Source organism: Oratosquilla oratoria, chromosome 5 (assembly GCF_046742065.1).
Source record: "Oratosquilla oratoria isolate Oo_2021 chromosome 5, ASM4674206v1, whole genome shotgun sequence".
Classification (NCBI taxonomy): Eukaryota; Metazoa; Arthropoda; class Malacostraca; order Stomatopoda; family Squillidae; genus Oratosquilla; species Oratosquilla oratoria.
This window is the reverse complement of record NC_134781.1, coordinates 20,524,717-20,545,797: the sequence shown is the minus strand read 5'-3', so window position 1 is coordinate 20,545,797 and position 21,081 is coordinate 20,524,717. Positions and strand designations below refer to the sequence as shown.

The following is a 21,081-nucleotide window of genomic DNA, read 5'->3' as shown; positions in this document are numbered from 1 at the left end:
GTGGAGTATGTAGGGGATGGAATGGGTGGGAGTGGTTTCTATGCCTTTGTTTTTTGGCTACCTCCCTTGTAAGGGGAAAAAAAGCCTTTGGTATATGTATGTATGTATTTCAATGTCCTTTCTCCAGTGTAGCGGAGTTACTACGTCTTGCTGCATTGTTTCTAACCCAAGTAATGGGCAGGGGACAGGGTTGATCCTTCATTCACAAGTTGCTAAAATAGAAGAAACAACTTTGGGTACAGGATGGGTGTTGGTAGAGTGAAGGATATGTGTATGCCTTGACTAGGCCACTCCAAAGGCCTTTTAGTATATGTATGTATGCTTGTACTTTATATTCTGTACAGACCTTTACTCTATATACAAAGCCTCACCCCCCACACACACCCCACAATGGAGGTAGCTAAGTCGAAGACATTTACTCACCTCCTTTATTCTGTAATTCATTTCTACACCCACTCCCCAACCCATAGCCACATGCAACCTCAAGCATCTAAAACTCTCCGCTTTCTCCAACCTCTCATCTTTCAAGCTCACATTCAATCTGCACACCTTTACTCTTGATTTTCTCTTCTCAAACACACTTTCAAACTCGATCACCCACAAGTGCAGTGTCATCCATAAACAGTAACTGGCTGAATTCCTACTCCTCTCTTTCTTCACCCACTAATTCAAAACCTCTGTTTGGCAATCCTGTGTTTACCTCCCATACTCCCATTTAGAAGCATTGCTTCTGACCCCAGGCAGTGGACAAGATGCAGGGATGACCTGTCATCCAGGAAGAGCCAAGAAAAGGGGGAGAGAGGTGTGGTGAATGGGAGTGGAGTATGTGGGGATGAAATGGGTGGGAGTAGATTTATGCTTTTGACTTTGGCTACCTCCCTTGTAAGAAGGAAAATGCTATTGGTATATGTATGTACCCCAAAGTACATAAACACTTGGAAGCGTATAGATCTTGCATCTTCCTAATACATACATACATATACCAAAGGCTTTTTCCCCCTACACGGGGGGTAGCCAAAAAGAAAAAGGCATAGAAACCACTCCCACCCATTCCATTTCCTATATATTCCACTCCCCTCCACCCTCCTCCCTCCCTCTCATCTTGGCACCTCCTTCCTAATAGCAGGTTTAAATCCTGTAGTTCTCTCAGATTCCTAGCAGACTATTCCCTGCCTCAACAGCCCCAAGCACATAGGGCAAAGGTGACAGTTTCTGCCACAGCTATGTGCCTCTTTGCATATATTCATTGCCTTCTTAATATATACAACAAACAACCATGGAGACAACACACAACCCTAACGGAACCCCACCTTCGCCTCAAATCACTCACTTTCTCCATTCTCTACCCTTACATATGCCCTACTACTCGTGTAATAACTTCTAATTGCCTTTAACACTTTCCCCTTACCCCATAAATCTGCAATGCCTGTCAAATGTGTCACACACCTTTTCCAAATCCATAAGGACCCAGTACAATATCCATACTTTTTAACAAAATCTTATTGCATACCTGTCTCACCACAAACCTTCTCTCTCTTTCCCTCTATTCCCCTCCTAATCCTCTCAATTAACATTTATCCATACATTTGAGACAAACTCAACAGACTGATCCATCTAAAACTACAAAAATTTTATCATACCCTCCCCCTTGTAAGGTATTATACATGCTGTCCTCCAATCCACTAGAACACTTCCCTCCCTTAGACATGATCTTGCTAGCCATTCCACATAAGCACTATTCCAACCAGGTACCTCTTCAGCTTTCATCTTTTAAATGCTACCTGTATCACTTCCACCACACTCGCATTGCTAGCATAATCTCTCATTAGAATCAAAGTCTCCCTAATTTATGCTATAATATATATATATATATATAATATAATATATATATATATACACACACACCAAAGGCCCTTTCCCATATATAAAACCCAATTTAATGCTCTTCCTATTTCAGTATCTCATAGATATAGGGTCATTCCTATCCACCACCACACTGCTCAGGTTGTGGACAATGCAATGAGGCAAAGCACTTCTACAGTGGTGCTTGACAGCTAGAACTAATTCACACTGTCTAATATGACTAAAGCTCTGTCTTGCCGTGTTGCTCCTGACCTGGTCATTGGGTAGGATAAAGGGATGACCCTTCATCCACATGGAACTAAGATGAGAAAGAAACAAATGTGTGATGGATGAAAGTAGAATAGGTGGGGGTTGGGTGCATATTAATCTCATGTAATCCAACATAGATACATGTGACCTGCTGCAATACTTGTACAAATGATCAATTCAATAAATGTTATCATGTGATATATTTGTTTAGTAATTTGATGATGTAAAAATCCCTTAACTTTAGAGCAAAGGCTCTCATGCCTAACCAGCTCACAGTGGGTAATTAATGAAGTCCTTGGGAATGCATGTGTAAATGAAGCAGCACGGTTGTGGATGAGCTGTGTCTTGCTGCATTGTTTCCTGGCAGTGGGCTGGAGACAGGGATGACCCTTCATCCATGGGGAGCTAAGATGAGAGGGAGGAAAGGGTGGTAGATGGAAGTGGAATGGGTGGAAGTACACGTATGCCTTGGCTGGCTACCTCCCTTATAAGGGAGCCCTTAGTATATAGATTGATAATTTTGCATATATTGTTACTTGTGCTGGGGATCGGGAGTACATATACAGGGTGGGGCGCGGAAATGGTAGAGAGAGTAGACCAAAGCTTCCAAAATCGTCTGAATCAGTGTATTGACAATGGAGGTGGACATTTAAAAGATATTGTTTTTAGAACTGTGTAAAAGTAAATCTCTGTTGTGTGACAGACATAAAAAGTAGAATAAAGAATTGTGAAGTGTAAACACTTTATAATTCAATCCCCAAATCGGGAAGTTTCCGCGCCCCACCCTGTATATACCAAAGGCTTTTCCCCCCTACACAGGGGGGTAGCTAAAAAGAAAAAGGCATAGAAGCCACTCCCACCCATTCCATTTCCTATATATTCCACTCCCCTCCACCCTCCTCCCTCCCTCTTATCTTGGCACCTCCTGGATGATGGGTCATCGGGAGTGAGATCGAGAGTGAAGGTATTTAAACACCTGCCTAGCAAGTGAAAGTGAAGGTATACTCCATTAAATCCCTCCGATTCAAAAAGCCCTCCATACGGAAAGCACCGTCCTTGCCTCTTCTGAGTGAGGAAGTTCATAATTTTAACCCCTTCATTACGATGACGCCTACGTAGGCGTCATGAGGAGCAAGTGGGTACGCGAGGATGCCGATGTCGGCATCTTGATTATATCTTTTGTAGTCGTACCTGCATGACCCCCATACTCTGTAAACTGGCTTCATCATATTTTCTATGGTTATCAAAATTCACGGGTGAAAGAGAATGAGCTATATATGCGGTAACTTTATTTTTTATAATGCGAGTACAGACGCTCCTCTACATACGTTCATTCGTTTTACGTTTTTTCGATTTTACGTTTGAACTGACTGTAAAAGAAATGGTAAAAAAAAATTTGAGTGAATTTTTTAGTTTAGCGTGCTCTCCGTAGTTAAAACGATACACGCATGATGCTGCGTCCATTGTTTACATGGCACAAACGACAGACTGAACGTGCCTTGCCTCCTCCTCCTCCTCCACCATCTCAATTTATGTTGCTTGAATTTAATTTATTTGAAATTAGTGTTACAGTAAACTCGCGCTTATCCAAACGAGTTTTAACCGAATAATCGCATTAACCGAACATTTTCTCAATACGGGAGCCATCGCTTCAACCGAACGTATTTGGATCTCAACCGAATATTCAAACACCTCGCCGCCTCTTCCGCCACCCCCGAGCTTCACTAAGTGCTCACACGGTGGCAGTACACTCCATGTTTACACCCGATCGTCTGTTTATACTCTATAGAATATGTTTATGAACTATTATAAGCATTTCCATGTGTATGTTAAGTTTACAGGTACGAATATTGCAGCCGACATTACCGCATAAAACTCCACGGGAACGAAACATACAAAGTAGGATTAACCGAACATTTCTAATCCCCCTTGGAGTTCGGATAAGTGGAAGTTTACTGTATTTTACAATGTTATGTGTATAATTAATGATTTAGGGGTGTTTTATAAGATACGGTAATAGAATTTACGGATGTATAGTACAGTATGAACGGTCATACATTACTAGAATGTGCATTAACAACTTACGTTCATTTTCAACTTACGTTCGGCCGTTCGGAACGTAACTAAAACGTAAGTTGAGGAGCGTCTGTATTATGACGCAACATCGCACGTCTGGCATGCCCGCGAGATTTTGGCCCATAGTGAAGGGGTTAAATGGGATCACAATTAAATCATGATTTTATATACGCACACACACACTCTCTCTTACCTCCTTATTGTCCCAGTCAGCAAAACGAATGTGCTTCTTGTTGTCTACAAGATGAGTCTTGACCTTACAAATCACATCATACTCTGGTTTCAGCTTCTTCTCACCACCTCGCTCAACCAATTTGAACATCTTGTCGTACACTTGCATTACATACTCTTCATCCTAGTTGGGGGAAAAATAAAAGAATTACAATGGAAACAAAATACCTCACAACTTAAAAAAGATGGTCAAAATGTAAATACATACATACATATACCAAGGCTTTTTCCCCCTTACAAGGGAGGTAGCCAAAAAGGAAAAGGCATAAAATCATTCCCACCCATTCCATCCCTGAATACACTCCCCACCCCTCCACCCTCAAAGTAAAGTAAAATGTAAATAATACATAGAAATAATTGACAATTACTAGTAAATCACAGTATATAAAAAATAAGAATTTGTAGAAATAATAAAAATCTGAAAATGTTGCATGGGTGATGATAATGGTGATAATGATGGTGTGGGAATGCATGTTGCGCTAAAGCATCTAACTGCCGAAGGCTGCTAAAGGTAAAACAGAGCCCCCCAGCAAAGCCAGGACAGGCACAGCCCAGGGCTCGTAGTTGTTAAAAATAATGGTTTGTGTGCATACAAAGTTTACACAGGCACACATGCATGCACACACACACACTTCACTGCAATTATAAACACTTTTTAATAAAATGCAAAAACAGATTTAGGAGAGGGCTCAAATATATTGCCAGCCACGATGGGCCACAGGTCCCAAGTATGTGAAATTACCCCCTCCCCCCCCCCAAAAAAAAAAAAAAATTATACAAATGTAAAGACATTGGAACAAATTATGGGAAAGGTGTGGGGTGTGTGTGTGTGTATGTGTGTGTGTGTGTGTGGGTGGGGGGGGTGGGGGGTGGACACAGGTCTTTATCTGAATATCGAGTTTATTCCTGACCGGTTTCGCTTACAGCCTCTGAAGAAGCTATTGTAAGCCAAACCGGTCAGGAATAAACTCGATATTCAGATAAGACCCGTGTTACCCCCCCCCTTTCCCATTATTAACCATTACCTTCACAGCAAAGTGATCAGGCACTGATGAGCAATATCCCCAGCTCTTTCACTCCCACCATGCTCGTCTCCTTCACTTATTCATCCTTTCACCACGTGAAAATACCTCACTTCCTTCCCACCAATACTTGTGGTTCTTCCCTGGTGTATCACTTTCAAGGAACAGATCATCAACTTACTGTATAACTGGTAGGCTTTGCCACTCACTCCATCACACGCATGCACATTTTCTCTTGATTAACTAATTTGCCCCTGGTAAATGTATTGAACAAAGTCTTTCAGTACTACTGCCATCCCTAAAACATATGAACAGTCAACGGCATAGATATGTTCCACTTGTCAACATACTATTACAAATCTCTACTATAAACAAAACTTGTACAGTCTAATGCTAAGAAAAGAAAAAAAAGAAAGAAAACATTTAGTAGAAGAAAAAGAAAATAATATCCACTTTAATATATACAGGAATTCAAGAAAACCTCATGAACAATGTATGGAGACTGATAAATAACCTTGACATTATACTCTACACCTAAAGTGCATGAACAGTATAATATGAATATGGATCATTACAAGCAAAACTTATGCACAATGTTCCAGTAAATTGCCAAAACAGAGGGACAAGGATAGTGGATGGAAGTGGAATGGGTGGGAATGGGTGGGAATGGGCAGTGGCGTAGCTAGTGTTTTTGCCGCCCGGGGCTGCCCTCATGTTTGCCACCCCTTCTCACAAGGAATTCAATAATTCAATATTACAAATGCACATTAACTTCTTAAAGGATATATATATATGTGTGTGTGTGTCACGCTTGCAAACTGTCATGCTTTATTATGCTTAATAACGTAGAAAAAACTGACATCTATGCGAGACTGATTAACGTAATTTTATATCAATCATACAAGGACCAAAAATGCCGCCCCCTCAAAAAGTGACGCCCGGGGCGGACCACCCCTACCGCCCCCCCTTAGCTACGCCACTGGGAATGGGTGCATGTATTTGACTTGACTACCTCAGTTATATGGGGGAACAATCCTTGTTGTATTGAGAGATAGTAACTGCTAAAACACATTTCCTCCAACCACTGCACTGAATGATATTCATCTTTATTAGAAAAACTTTGTTGTAATCAAAGTTGGAAAAAAGGGAAGTAATGTGCTCTGCCTCTTAACAGATAAAAGTCAAACATAACAAACTAACCTTGAGGCGAAGTTCTTCAAGAATGATCTCTAAATCTCGCACAGGATTCACGTCCCCCTCAATATGAGTGACATCATCATCCTCAAAGGAACCTGCAAACAATTCCCATCAATCTTATGCTTGTGAAGATTTAATCTAAAGATTTATCCTAAAAAATTCGAACTCACCAAGTCCACCAAACTTAACACAATTTCACAAGTCTATTTCATATCAATAAATGCCTCAGCTCTTTAATCATGGTGACATATCGAGTTAACTTGATTCTGGGGTAGTATATTATGTGAAAGTGTCCTTTTGCCAAATAAAATTGTCAGCCTGGCCAGAATTAAATCTATAAAATATGTAACCATTTATAAGTTCACACAAAACAGATACCATACTCACGAGTAAGATGGAAGAGTGCGTCACATGCTTTAATGTGTGACAGGAAAGCATTACCCAGCCCTTGTCCCTCTGCTGCTCCCTTCACCAAGCCAGCAATGTCGGTCACGTTAAGGAAAGCCGGAACTTTGCTGGAATGAAACAAATCACCAGGAATAACAATTGTTCAGCAAGTTATCTTTGGCACAGAATCCTAAATTACACTAAAAGTTGTGGCAAGAACCCACAAACTCACAAAAACAGGGTCTTAGTCCAAGTATGAAATTTCTAAACATTATTGACTGCAGCATACCTGAAGCATCTTGTTCTCGCCAACTTATGATTCTACCAAGCTAATGGATAGACCACTATTAATAACAAAATCCCAGTCAGTATGATCAGTTGAGCAATACAATTTTGTCTCTTTCAAAGTAAAATGAATCATAAAAAGGAATATCAGTTTGTATTATAAAAAAAAAAAAAAAAAAAAAAAAAAAAAAAAAAAATTAAAAATAAATAAATAAAATAAAAATTATATTCTATAACAGGTGGGGTTAATGGGAAGTGCATTAAGGAAAAATTGGAATCCTCTGCTTTTATACCAAACAGTACCATGTTCCCCCTGTGAAAGTCATACCATACTATCAAAGTAATAGTCTGCACCGAACACCAAAGGTCAAGTAAAATAAGCCAAAGTAAGCAATCCCATTCATATTCCTATCATTGTTCACTGAACTTCAAAGTAAGTCAATGTCTTGTCATTCTCATACAGAAACAACCCAATAGTGACAAATTAAATTCTATTAAAATACATAAAAAATAGGATAAAATGACAAAGATTAAGTAAATAAACATATAAATAAAGTATAATTGGACAGAAGTGTACACAGGCTGCCCTATAGCTTTGGTTAAAATGACAATCCTCAATAGTAATTCTTGGAATTTCTGTGCCCAAGGCATGTCATGTCTATATTTCCTTTTCCGAACCTGAACCAAGCCTGAAACATACATCTGACAAGATAATTCAGCGTTTGTGAGTGACAGCTCACTGACTACATAATCATGGCTTGACACCATCTCTGTGTCCTATAATTATCTCGTCTCCTGTCTTATATAAATATATAGCTTCTAATCTTCACATACCTGAAGTGACCTTCAGTATCAAGTATACTTTTCACATGTCTAGTAAGAACTTTATTGAGAAATAGGGCGTAAACTATGCAATAATAAATGTCAGGTGATGATGGAATCTGGGTTTAGGTGGCAGAGGCGGAGGCATTGGGAAGTGGTGGTGGTGGTAGGGGTAGAGAGGGAAGTAGTTGTAATAGGTTTTATATGTGGTTGTACAGGTCAGTACATGTGAGGGTTGTGGCAGACATAAAGGAGAAAGTGGTTATAGAGGTGAAGAAGAGTGGAAATGGTGATGATGAGTTAGTGAAGGTGAAGGTCGGTAGAGTTGGTGGAGGATGAATGTGGAGGTGGCGGAAGGTGTAGCAGTGGTGGCAAGAGCTGTTGGGGGTAGTGGAGAGTGGATGAGGTATTGTTGGGTAGGTAGTGGTGGTTACAGGTGGGAGGATGGGAGTGGTGGGTGGGGAGTGGAGGATGGAGAGTGGAGGATGGAGTGTGGGGGGTAGTGAGTGGAGGACAAAGAGTATAGGGTGGTGGTGGGTGGAAATGGTGATCAATTGTGGCAGTTGTGAAGGATGGTGTTCAAGAATGGAAATGGAAGATGATATTAATGAAGGGCAGTAATGATGGAGGTGGGTGTTGATGGAAGTGGGTGTTGATGGAGGTGGGTGTTGATGGAGGTGGGTGTTGATGGAGGTGGGTGTTAATAGAGGTGATTGTTGATGGAGGTGGGTGTTAATAGAGGTGGTGTTGGTGGAGGTGGGTGTTGTTGTTGTCGTTCCCTAGACTGTCTGTCCAAGCAGTCCCGTCTCCCCAAGGAATGCCACAGCCGAAACTGGGTTTTCCCACAAATCCTTTATAGAGTGTATGTTGTGTTGTTTGCGTGCATGATTGTGTATAATGCAGTCTTCCATTATGTGTTGTATGGTATGGGGTGAAGTGTTACATCCTGGGCAGCTGTTCACAATGCTGTCATCCAGCCTCTTCTGGTAACTTAGAAGTGCGTGGGTGTTGATGGAGGTGTTGATGGAGGTGTTGATGGAGGATGGTGCTGATGGAGGTGGGTGTTGATGGAGGATGGTATTGGTAGAAGTGTGTCTATCCTTGGTGACAATACTGTAAGAGAGTTAAAACAAATTTAAGGAGGTTAGCCAGCATGACACAGCACCTCAGCTGCACAGCCAAAGCTTGTTTACCTCCACCATAGCTTCATGACAAACATATGCACACACAAAATACATACAGTAGAAAAAAAATCTGGAAAAACTGTTCTGGTCCAATGGCAAAAGCAAACATTCCATGTACTATTACTCCTTTTACAAAGAGGCAAGGAATGGGTTTGGACAGGTCAGGGTGTGTGTGTGCTTTGATTTGGCCACTCCATTATACAGTAATTGGGAAAAACCCTTTTGGTATGCATGTATGTTTATATATATGTGGTCATGCATTCACACTTGTATGTATGAGAGTTTGCACTTGGTAAGAATTATGTAATTTAAACCTACTTCTTCCTTAGCAATTTATGTAAATATATGGGATTCTATTGGGCAGCTGTGCAAGTATGAAGTACGGTGTATGCAGCATTATTTTGAGTGTTCACTAATACTGCCATATTACAATGCTTCCAAACCATGACAACAATGCTAATATTACACTCACAAAATACTTTTATAAAAAGAGGCAGATGTATACTGAAGTTCAACATGATACGACTGAGACAAGGAATAACAAAACTATTAAAAGAAATAATAAAACTGTAGTGAGCAAAATAATATTTTTTTTCTACATGATCACCCATTACCTGCAAACCAAAGTGGTTTTGCTAGGGAAAAGAGAGACATACCCTCATCCCTTTTACTCTCTCCCAGTTAAATCATGTTAAGACTCCACCTTGTCACTCCCACATTTATGTGTCATCTTCAGTGCACTCTCTCCAACTCTAATAGTCACTTAAAGGATTAAAGAATTACAAAGGCAGAGTATGCTGACAAGAGACCTTTTGGTCCATATCTAGGTCGGATGCGGAAAAAAAAAAAACTATAATAATGTAAATAACAAATAAAATACATAAATAAATGCATAGGTATAGTAAATATAAATAAATGCATAGGTATAGTAAGCACAATTTCACTTCTTTGATATCCTGACCACATGCTCATTTTGGCTTCACTTAACTCATCCACCAACCACACAGTTCTGTAAAACATAAGTTGACTAGCAGAGCTGGCTGCATTACCGCTGGACAGGTAATGCATTACTGATTTTAATTTCCTTAGAGCGGTCCACATTACTGTGTACATACATACACGCAGATTTTTCAGCAACGCATTACTTTTACAGTGGTAACGCGTCCAGCCTCTGCTGAAGAGAACACAAATAAAACTCACCTTGCAGGCTTGTGAAACTCACACAGGTATTCGTAACGGGTATCTGGAACAGGAACCCTACGTATAAAGAAAAGAGGATACAGGTCAGACTACAACAGTACATTCTGTTTAAAAAAAATACTTTTCAACTGGATACAATAAATTCCATTTCACAAAAAAGTGAGCAATACACATTCACAATGATGGTGTGCATTATTCTATTATTTCATCTATCCAGAAGGAGCCAAGAGGGAGGGAGGGAGGGAGGAGGGTGGATGGGAGTGGATTTTATGCCTTTGTTTTTTGGCAACCTCCCTTGTACATACATACATATACCAAGGCTTTTTCCCCCTTACAAGGGAGGTAGCCAAAAAGTAAGGGTGAAAAAAGCCTTTGGTATATGTATGTGTATTTACCTCAATTTCAATTATAAAAGAAAACAAAAAATAAAAAATACTTATTTTCATTAGGATCAATGGTACAGAAGGGGAAATTCTCAGCATGTGCACTGGACTTGGTAAGAACATTAAAGAAAGTTGATTTGCCAACATTTGGCAATCCTACGATGCCAACTTTCAAATTTGTTCCAACCCGCCCAATTAGGGGCTTGGGTTCTGGTGGGGCTTCCTTCTTTGGTGGCATTGTTCCTCAGTCTGCAAAGGAAACAAAATGGAGGATCAATTACCTGCTATCCATGAGAGAACCAGGACAATGGTCTGTAATTTTTTGATTGATTGAAATAAATTGTAAATATGGCATGTTGGTAGGTTTTAACCTCCTCACTATGAGTCACATATGTGCATACACATTAGGTTACCTGTTGTACGATGACATAACACAACAGGCACATTATAAAATATAAAGTTACAGATTTTAAAACTCATTCTCTTTCACCCTGAATATTTATAACCACAGAAAACACGATCAAGCCTATTCACAGAATATGGGGGGGGGGGCACTCAGCAACAACTACAAAATAAATATAATCAGGGCACCGACACTGGATTCCTGGTATCCCCACCAGCACCTCCTGACACGTATGTAGGCATCATCATATTCTAGGGGTTAAAGACAGTGACATATGGATGATTCCCTCTGATCCCCTTCTTCCTGGATCACCATTTGTTGGTACCCATTATTGGTTCCTTCCAGATTCACAACTCAAATCCCCACATTGCAGGTAAGGGAGTCCTTAAGCAAGACAGAAGAAATCCACCACACTACTTTCATGGTTATTTCACTGCTAAGTGCCTAAACTCTCATTGTTTAGATAAATAATTATTGATTATAATCAATCTCTGATTACAAAGTTCCACTGGTGCCTGTTTGTGTACCAAGAGTGACCCCTTGGCCCTTGCAATGATTATTACCTTGACTGTGTAAAATGAAGACATGTTGTATGAACTACGGTGATATTTTTTTCAATATATTAATCTAACATTTTTAGACTGATATAATAAATCTTAATAAACAATTGCTGCCGTGAGTTCCATTATGTGGAAAATCCATTGCCCTGAAAATACTGACAGCAAAAAAATCATGCAGGCAATACCCCATATGGTGCACCTTCTATGAACCACAGGGGAACATTACAGCATTATTCATGTCCCCCACCACAGGGATAAATGCAGAAACAAATAAAAAATAATAATTGTTGGATTGCTTGTAGCAGTATGCCAAAAGAGCAAATTACCGTAATACTAGCCAACCCTATTTGATTTAGCACAACTGTAAAGATGACTTCACATTGGGTGAATCATCGCAGGTGTTGTGCAAGAGCTCCGTTGACATTGTTTGGATCAATGATCTCCCAAATTCGAAAGAAAGAAAGAAAGAAAGAGAGCAAGAGAGCATGAGAGAGAGAGAGAGAGAGAGAGAGAGAGAGAGAGAGATACTGCAGGAGTAAAAACGTTATCAGCATTCTTCTTTGAATGGAGATTAATATCCAATCACAAAAAATTATGTGTGGTTCTGGTCACTAAGTTCCCTAAAATATTTATGCCATGAGCCTTATGCAGACAGTACCCTATCCAGGGCACCTTTACATAAGAACATATGAATAAAGGAGACTGCAAGAGACCATAAGGCCTACACTAGGCAGCTCCGTATCCATCACCACCTGTCACCCCCATCCATACAAGCCACAGGGAAACGATATGGCAGTATTCAAGTCTCCCACCACCAGGATAAATACATAAACAAATAATAAATAACAACTGTTGGATTGCCTTGTAGAAGTTTGCCCAGAGCAAACTACTGTAATACTAGCCAACCCTATTTCATTTAGCACAACTGTAAAGACGACTTCACATTGGGTGAACCATCGCAGGTGTTGTGCAAGAGCTCCGTTAACATTGTTTGGATCAATGATCTCCCAAATTCAATAGAAAGAAAGAGAGCATGAGAGATAGAGATAGAGAGAGAGAGATACTGCAGGAGTTAAAATGTTATCAGCATTCTTCTTTGAATGGAGATTAATATCCAATCATAAAAAATTATATGTGGTTCTGGTCACTAAGTTCCCTAAAATATTTATGCCATGAGCCTTATGCAGACAGTACCCTATCCAGGGCACCTTTACATAAGAACATAAAAATAAAGGAGACTGCAAGAGACCATAAGGCCTACACTAGGCAGCTCCGTATCCATCACCACCTGTCACCCCCAGGGAAACGATATGGCAGTATTCAAGTCTCCCACCACCAGGATAAATACATAAACAAATAATAAATAACAACTGTTGGATTGCCTTGTAGAAGTTTGCCCAGAGCAAACTACTGTAATACTAGCCAACCCTATTTCATTTAGCACAACTGTAAAGACGACTTCACATTGGGTGAACCATCGCAGGTGTTGTGCAAGAGCTCTGTTGACAGTTTGGACTAATGATCTCCCTAATTCAAATAAAAAGAATGAAAGACTGAGAGAGAGAAAGAAGGGTGAGAGAGAGATAGAGAGAGAGAGAGAGAGAGAGAGAGAGAGAGTGTGTGTGTGTGTGTGTGTGTGTGTGTGTGTCGGAGAGAGAGTGAGAGATACTGCAGGAGTTAAAATGTTATCATCATTCTTCTTTGAGAGGAGATTAACATCCAATCACAAAAAATTATGTGTGGCTCTGGTCAATAAGTTCCCTAAAATTAATTATCGATGCCATAAGCCTTATGCAGACAGTACCCTATCTGGGGCACCTTTAACAAACCACAGGGAAACACTGTGGCAGTATTCATGTCCCCCACCACAGGGATAAATGTATAAACAATAATAAATAACTGTTGGATTGCCTTGTAGAAGTTTGCCTAGAGCAAAACACTGTATTACTAGCCAACCCTATTTGATTTAACACAACTGTAAAGATGACTTCACATTGGGTGAACCATCGCAGGTGTTGTGCAAGAGTTCCATTAACATTGTTTGGATCAGTGGTACCCCCCCCCATAAAAAAAGAGAGAGAAAGAGAAAGAGAGAGAGAGAGAGAGAGAGAGAGAGAGAGAGAGGAGAGAGAGAGAGAGAGAGAGAGAGAGAGAGAGAGAGAGAGAGAGAGAGAGAGAGAGAGAGAGAGAGAGAGAGAGAGAGAGAGGAGGAGGAGAAGGGGGGTAGGAAAGGAGAGATACCTATTTGCTACAGTCTACCCAACTTACAATCTGTTTTCATTAACTAATTTATTTCTCGGAATAGGAAGGGAGGAGGTGGAGGATGGGGGCATAGGGAGTGTTTATGTATGATATTTTCATGCAGCCCAAAGGGATTTCTCTTCGTCTTCTCTTTTTCTGCATGAGGGGATGGAGGGGGGGGGGGTTACTGATTAAAAGAGGCGGCCTTGCTGTGGATGTGCTATGTCTTGCTGCATTGCTTCCAACCCAGACGACAGGGAAAAAAGGGTGGTGGATGGGAGCGGAATGGACGGGAAAGAAATGGGAGGGGGGGCTTGCCTTTTGACTTGGCTAGCTCCCGAAAAGAAAAGAAAAGAAAAAAAAAAAAAAAAAAAAAAAAAGTGTGTGTGTGTGTGCTGTGTATATAGATTTCTTGTAATAACCCCCATTCTATCCTTTGGGATATCACCCCAAAGAGATGAAGTATTAGTGAGGTAGGAGAGATTTAAGGAAGATAGCAGGATGGAGGGACTGTAGAAACTAAAATTTATCAGTATTCTTACTCGAGTCAAGATTAACCCTTTCATTACGATGAAGCCTACGTAGGCATCGTGAGAAGTGAGTGGGTACATGAGGATGCCGGTGTTGGTGTCTTGATTATATCTATATATATGTGTATATATATATATATATATATATATATATATATATATATATATATATATATATATATATATATATATATATTTTTAGTTGTACTTGAGTTACCCCCAGATTCTGTGAACTGGTTTGATCATGTTTCCTGTGTTTATTATTACTCGGAGTAAAAGAAAAGTAATACAGCAGTGACTTTATATTTTATAATGTGAGAAATGTGATGCATCATACATATGGCACCCGATGCTCCATGCAAGAATTGGACTCGTACTGAAGTAGTTAATATTCAATCACATGTGACTCTGGTCACTGAAGTTTCTATACTCAGCACCTTTTACAAGCCACCGAGGAGTATGTAAGTTCCCCATCACAGGGATAAATGCATAAACATATGATAAATAATAGTTGTTGGGTTGCCTTGAAGCAGTTTGATAAAAGAGCAAACAACTGTAATACTAGCCAACCCTATTTGCTTTAGCACAACTGTAAAGACAATTTCACATCAGGTGAAACATCGCAGGAGTTGTGCAAAAGTTCTGTTAACTTTGATTTTTATTAGTGGTCTCCCAAAATCTCCCTTTAGCCAGAACAAAATCCTTAAAAATATTTATAAATTAAAAAACTAAAATACATAATAAAAATAATAATACATATACCAAGGCTTTTTTCCCCTTACAAGGGAGGTAGCCAAAAAGGGAAAGGTATAAAATCATTCCCACCCATTCCATCCCTCAATACACTCCACACCCCTCCACCCTCCCTCTCATCTTAGCACCTCCTGGATGATGGGCCATCCCTGCACCTTGTCCACTGCCCTGGGTCAGAAGCAGTGTCGTCAGACACAGCACATCCACAGCAAGGCCGCTTCATTAAATCGGCGACACCCCCTCTCCGTCCCCCCATACATAAGGGCGAAGACAGGGAGAAATCCCTTTGGGCTGCGTCAAAATTTGCTCACACATACTACCTCACCCCTCATCCCCCCACCCATTCCACCTCATGCATCACATCATCCATATACAACCATTTTCCATTCACCACTGTCTTCTGTCCTCTCCCGTCCTTCCTCAACAGACATTCCCCTCTTCCCCAAAGCCCCCTTCACCCCATCCATCCACCTCATCCTAGGACGTCCCTTCATGTTCACTCCCTCCACATCTGCCTTCCATACCTCTTTTACTAGTCTTTCTTCACTCATTCTTTCCATGTGTCCAAACCATCCTAATACTCTTTCATCAACCCTATCTCCCAACTCTCTTTCCACCCCTGTTCTCCTCCTCACCTCATTTCTCACTCTATCCAGCCTAGTAACCCCCATCACACTTCTCAGACACCTCATCTCAAACACATTCAAACTCCTTCTCTCTTCCTCACTTATGTTCCATGTTTCTGCCCCATACAGTGCTGTTGGCACAATCACTCCTTCATATAGTCTCCTCTTAGCATCCATTCCCAAATGTCTATTCCTCATTACACTTTTTAATCCACCAAGGCATTTACTCGCTTCTCTCAATCTACATTCTACCTCCACCTTCACTCCACCTTTTCCTGCCACATTTGCACCCAAGTATCTAAAACTATCCACTTTCTCCAGTCACTCTCCCTTAATGCTCACTTCCAGACTACTGCCACTTTCACCCCTTGTACATTTCATCACCTTACTTTTACCCATATTTATCTTCAGCTTTCTTCTATCACACACTCTCCCAAACTCTGCCACCAACTTCCTCAATCCCTCCTCCAATCCTGCCACAAGCGCAGTGTCGTCCGCAAACAACAGCTGGCTCACCTCCCACTTTTCTCCATTTTCTTTAACCATCTCCAATCCCTGACCCACTACCCTTGCATTTACCTCTCTCACTACCCCATCCATGTATAAGTTGAACAGCCAGGGCGACATAACGCATCCTTGACGAAGTCCCACCTTTACTTCAAACCACTCACTCTCTCCATTTCTAATCCTGACACAAGCTCTACTACTCTCATAAAAACTCTTGACAGCTCCTAGAAGCTTTCCTCCTATCCCGTAAATCCGCAAAACCTCCCACAGTGCCTTTCTGTCTACCCTGTTGTAAGCCTTTTCCAGGTCCATAAAGGCCCAAAAGACATCCTTCCCCTTTCCTATAGCTTTCTCACATATCTGTCTTACCACAAAAATCTGATCTACACAACCTCTACCCGTCCTAAATCCACACTATTCCTCACCAATTACTCCCTCTGATCCTCTCCTAATCCTCTCAATCAAGATCCTCCCATAAGCCTTCCCAACTACACTTAACATGTTGAGAAAAAAAGGATTGTGGTACTCCCCAAGGCAGACATAGCTTCTCTTGGGGATTGGTGCCACCTGCATAGAGCCGGTGGCCAGGGCTGGTTGCCGCCGTTTGGCCCCCAACTCTTGGGGTTGGGGGGTGGTCCCACGATATAGACACTGCGGCTCCAGGACAAAAGAACACAAATACATACCTCATCTTTACATCAACAACACTCTAATACCACACACAAACACACCAAAAATTCTTGGTGTAACATAAGATACATCCATGTCTTTCAAACAACACATCACAAACATAAAAAACAAATGCACTCCTAGACTCGCACTTAAGTCAATCACTGGAACAACATTTGGACAAAACAAAGAAACTAATACAACAATATACAAACAATGCATACGCTCAGTGATGAATTATGCGAGTCCTGCATGGGCTCCTAATCTCAGTGAGACACACCACAACACCCTTCAAATCATACAAAACAAATCCCTAAAAACAATTACAGGCTGCACAAATACAACATCTACAGACCATTTACACCATGAAACAAATCCTCAAAGTCAAGGACCACCTCGACATGAGAGGCACACAAACACTTGCCGCAGCCACCACAAACACATCACACCTGCTACACTACATAGCAGAACACCCACACACACCAAGAAACATTAAAACAACACCCAAAGACCTGTATTACACACAGATACTCTCTTCTCTTTTTCCACAACCACCACATACCAGCCTCTGGAAACATATTCATAATCATATCACTCACCGCACACTGCTGCATGCCAGACCCCCTGATATCCTCCCTTCTGAATCCTCTCTCCCACAAAAGGACAGAGTCCACCTGGCCAGACTGCGGTGCGGCCACCACCCAGCACTTCTAAGCTACCAGAAGAGGCTGGATGACCGCATTGTGAACAGCTGCCCAGGATGTAACACTTCACCCCATACCATACAATACATAATGGAAGACTGCATTATACACAATCATGCACGCAAACAACACAACATACACTCTATAAAGGATTTGTGGGAAAACCCAGTTTCGGCTGTGTCATTCCTTGGGGAGACGGGACTGCTCGGACAGACAGTCTAGGGAACGACAACAACAACAACTACACTTAACAAGCTAATCCCTCTGAAACAACTACATTCACACTTGTCCCCTTTTCCCTTGCAAAGTGGAACTATACTGGCACTCCTCCAGTCCTCCGGCACTCTACCCTCTCTCCAGCAAACATTAAATAACCTCACCAGCCAGTCCACCATCACTGTACTTCCTTTTTTTAGACATTCTGCATAGCATCCATCCAGACCAGGTGCCTTACCTGCTTTCATCATCTTAACAACTGCCTTCACTTCATCCTTCCTTATTTCTCCTCCATTTTCCTCACTCATCACGGTCATTTTCTTAGCATTTCCCACTGCAGCTATCTTTCCCTCCCTATCCTCCTTCACATTTAGCAACTCCCTAAAATATTCTGCTCATCTTCCCCTTACTGCCTTCTCTTCCATTATCATCTCTCCATCTGCACCTTTTACCTTTTCTTCTCTACTTGATTTGCCTCCTCTTCCTTTCTTAATTTCTTTCCAAAACATCTTTTCATTAATAATAATAATAATAATAATAAAAATAATAATAAATGAAAAAATGAAATCCAAAACAGATAAAGATCATCCAATCAAGATAATTTTTTTTTCTAAATTTCTTTGGTCAAGAGGTTTTTGTATGTTGAATAGAAATGCACAAAACTAACCAGAACAAAAGCCCTTAAATATAAAAAAACTACTCAATGAACTCAAATAAGTTAATTAACCACTTCAGTAAAAGTAAAATTCTTATGTGCAGCATCGGCTGCCATATGTATGATTCACCACATTACAAAATATAAAGTCACTGCTGTATTACTTCTCTTTTACTCTGAGTAATAATAAACACAGAAGATGTGATCAATCCAGTTCACATGATCTGGTGGTAACTCGTGTACAACTACAAAAAAAATATGTATATATCACAACAAAGTAATGTTGTAGAACATTGGTAAAATAATACTAATGACCCACTTTCGGAGAAGAATAAGCAAAGGTAAAAAGATCTGTATATTTCGATCACTAACTGTGATCCTTGTCAGCAGATGTGATTAGTATTATATATAATCAAGACACCGACGCCAACATCCTTGTGTACCCACTTGTGCCTCATGATGCCTACATAGGCATCATTGTACTGAAGAGGTTAAATATAAAAAACTATTCAATGAGCTAAAATAAATTAATGAAACTAAATTTCAAACAGCACATCCACAGTAAGGCCGCTTCATTTAATCAGTGAACCCCACCTATCCATCTCCTTGTGTAGTAACATTGAAGATGGGGAGAAATTCATTTGGGCTGTGTCAAAATATCATTCACACATAGCATTACCCATAGATCGGTCATACGAGCTCTGAGCTCTCTTCCAGGAGGGAAATAGCTGTCGATCACAAGTCCAACATGTGATCCAAAGACCAAGGTGAATACATAACCACTCACTAACTCTCTCCCTATACCCCACCCTCTTTTTTTTTTTTTAAAGACCTATTTTTTTCTATGAAATGGTTAGGTTGTGGTATTTAACAATGTAAGTTATATGTCAAATATCCATGTTTGCATATTTCTGGACTTTAACCCCCAAACTGCTTTCCCTATTTAAGTAAAATTCCAGAATCATGCAAGCACAGATATTCAACATGAAAATTAGATTGTTCAGTAGCTTCTAACATAACCATTCCATAGAATCAATAATCTTTCAAATGGGAAAAAAAAAAAATCTTTCAAATGCAAAAAAGAAAAATGTGATTTTTTTTTTTTTTTTTTTGTGATACTAGAATAGAGCCCCTATTTTCACTGGAACAGGAACAGCAAAACCAAGCCCAACATTTTAGTAAAATTCCAGAATCACACAAGCACAGATATTTCACATGAAATTTACTTTGTCCATTAGCTCCTCTAACATGCTAAGCTAACCTAACTTAATGTATCAATTCTTTATATTTTTCAAATTCAGTGTAGCAAGAAGTGAAAAATGTGTTTGCATGATACTGGCAAACTGACATTGTCCTCGTAAATAATGTGGCTAAAACTAACAAACACTTATTTCTTTATGGCATTAGGAAACAGGTGTCAGTATGTACTATGTTGAAACGCATTAGTAATGTGTTTCAACATAGTACATACTGATACTGTACTCTAAAGTTTTTGTTGGGTCACAGCCTCAAAAACTTAGGAAATACGGACAATATGATTTTTGACATTTGTCTTTGAAGTCAAATGAATCATCTATTTTAGATACTTATTCATAAGTCTTGAGAGAAAGCAAACACCACACAATCAATGACTTTCTCCATAGCTTTCTATTCCACATTCTATTGGGTAAGAATTATAGAATACCATATTTACAGCAGCAATCTTAACTATGGTAGCATGATTAACTACATTCACATTTCTGTACAGTCAACAACATTCAATTCTACTATGGTCACATCAAATTTACTGCCGTATCATATGGCATATGACGATATCATAGACATATGTAACCTCAGTTTGTTGACTTGTGGAATGACTTGACAATGAACAGTTCCTAATATCTTTCAACTTCTTTTGCCCACTACTGTTTCTCTTTTAAATGCTTCGGTATCATATAGTCTTCAATCAGGACATAAACAATTTATTATCAATGTTTATTGAGTACTTACTATACTGAGAAAATAGGCTTTTGCCGATGTCGGCAATTGATGAGATACTGATATTGATTAACTCATGTATGGAATACAGCGGCATAAATGTTAAAACAAATGGTTTTACTAGAAAGATAATGCATTACTGGTTTCAATAAATGATAAAAATTGTTAGTTTATTCCATATTTACCTCTCCAGATGACACTTGGATTGACTGATTTTCAGTTGGGACCAAAACAAATCCAACGTGGGAACATGAAGAACAAATATTCCTGATTTGGTAAATAGGTAACTACCGTTATTTTGCTTACGAACAAAAACATTATAATATATATTTAAATATATA

The 21,081-nt window shown here is 40.0% G+C and overlaps 1 protein-coding gene across 2 annotated transcripts in view; it reads right to left on the bottom strand.

Moving 5' to 3' along the window:
* The window catches only part of LOC143025392 (obg-like ATPase 1), an 89,276-nt gene extending 68,195 nt beyond the window's left edge, over nucleotides 1–21,081 (bottom strand). For both annotated transcript variants that reach the window (XM_076184982.1, XM_076184983.1), the window contains exons 1-6: nucleotides 20,926–21,081; nucleotides 10,953–11,148; nucleotides 10,517–10,573; nucleotides 7,026–7,153; nucleotides 6,642–6,733; nucleotides 4,382–4,543 (exon numbers count right to left, since the gene is read on the bottom strand). In XM_076184982.1, coding sequence (XP_076041097.1) covers nucleotides 4,382–4,543; nucleotides 6,642–6,733; nucleotides 7,026–7,153; nucleotides 10,517–10,573; nucleotides 10,953–11,137 — 624 coding nt within the window. In that variant the 5' untranslated portion in view covers nucleotides 11,138–11,148; nucleotides 20,926–21,081. The remainder of the gene's footprint in view (nucleotides 1–4,381; nucleotides 4,544–6,641; nucleotides 6,734–7,025; nucleotides 7,154–10,516; nucleotides 10,574–10,952; nucleotides 11,149–20,925) is intronic.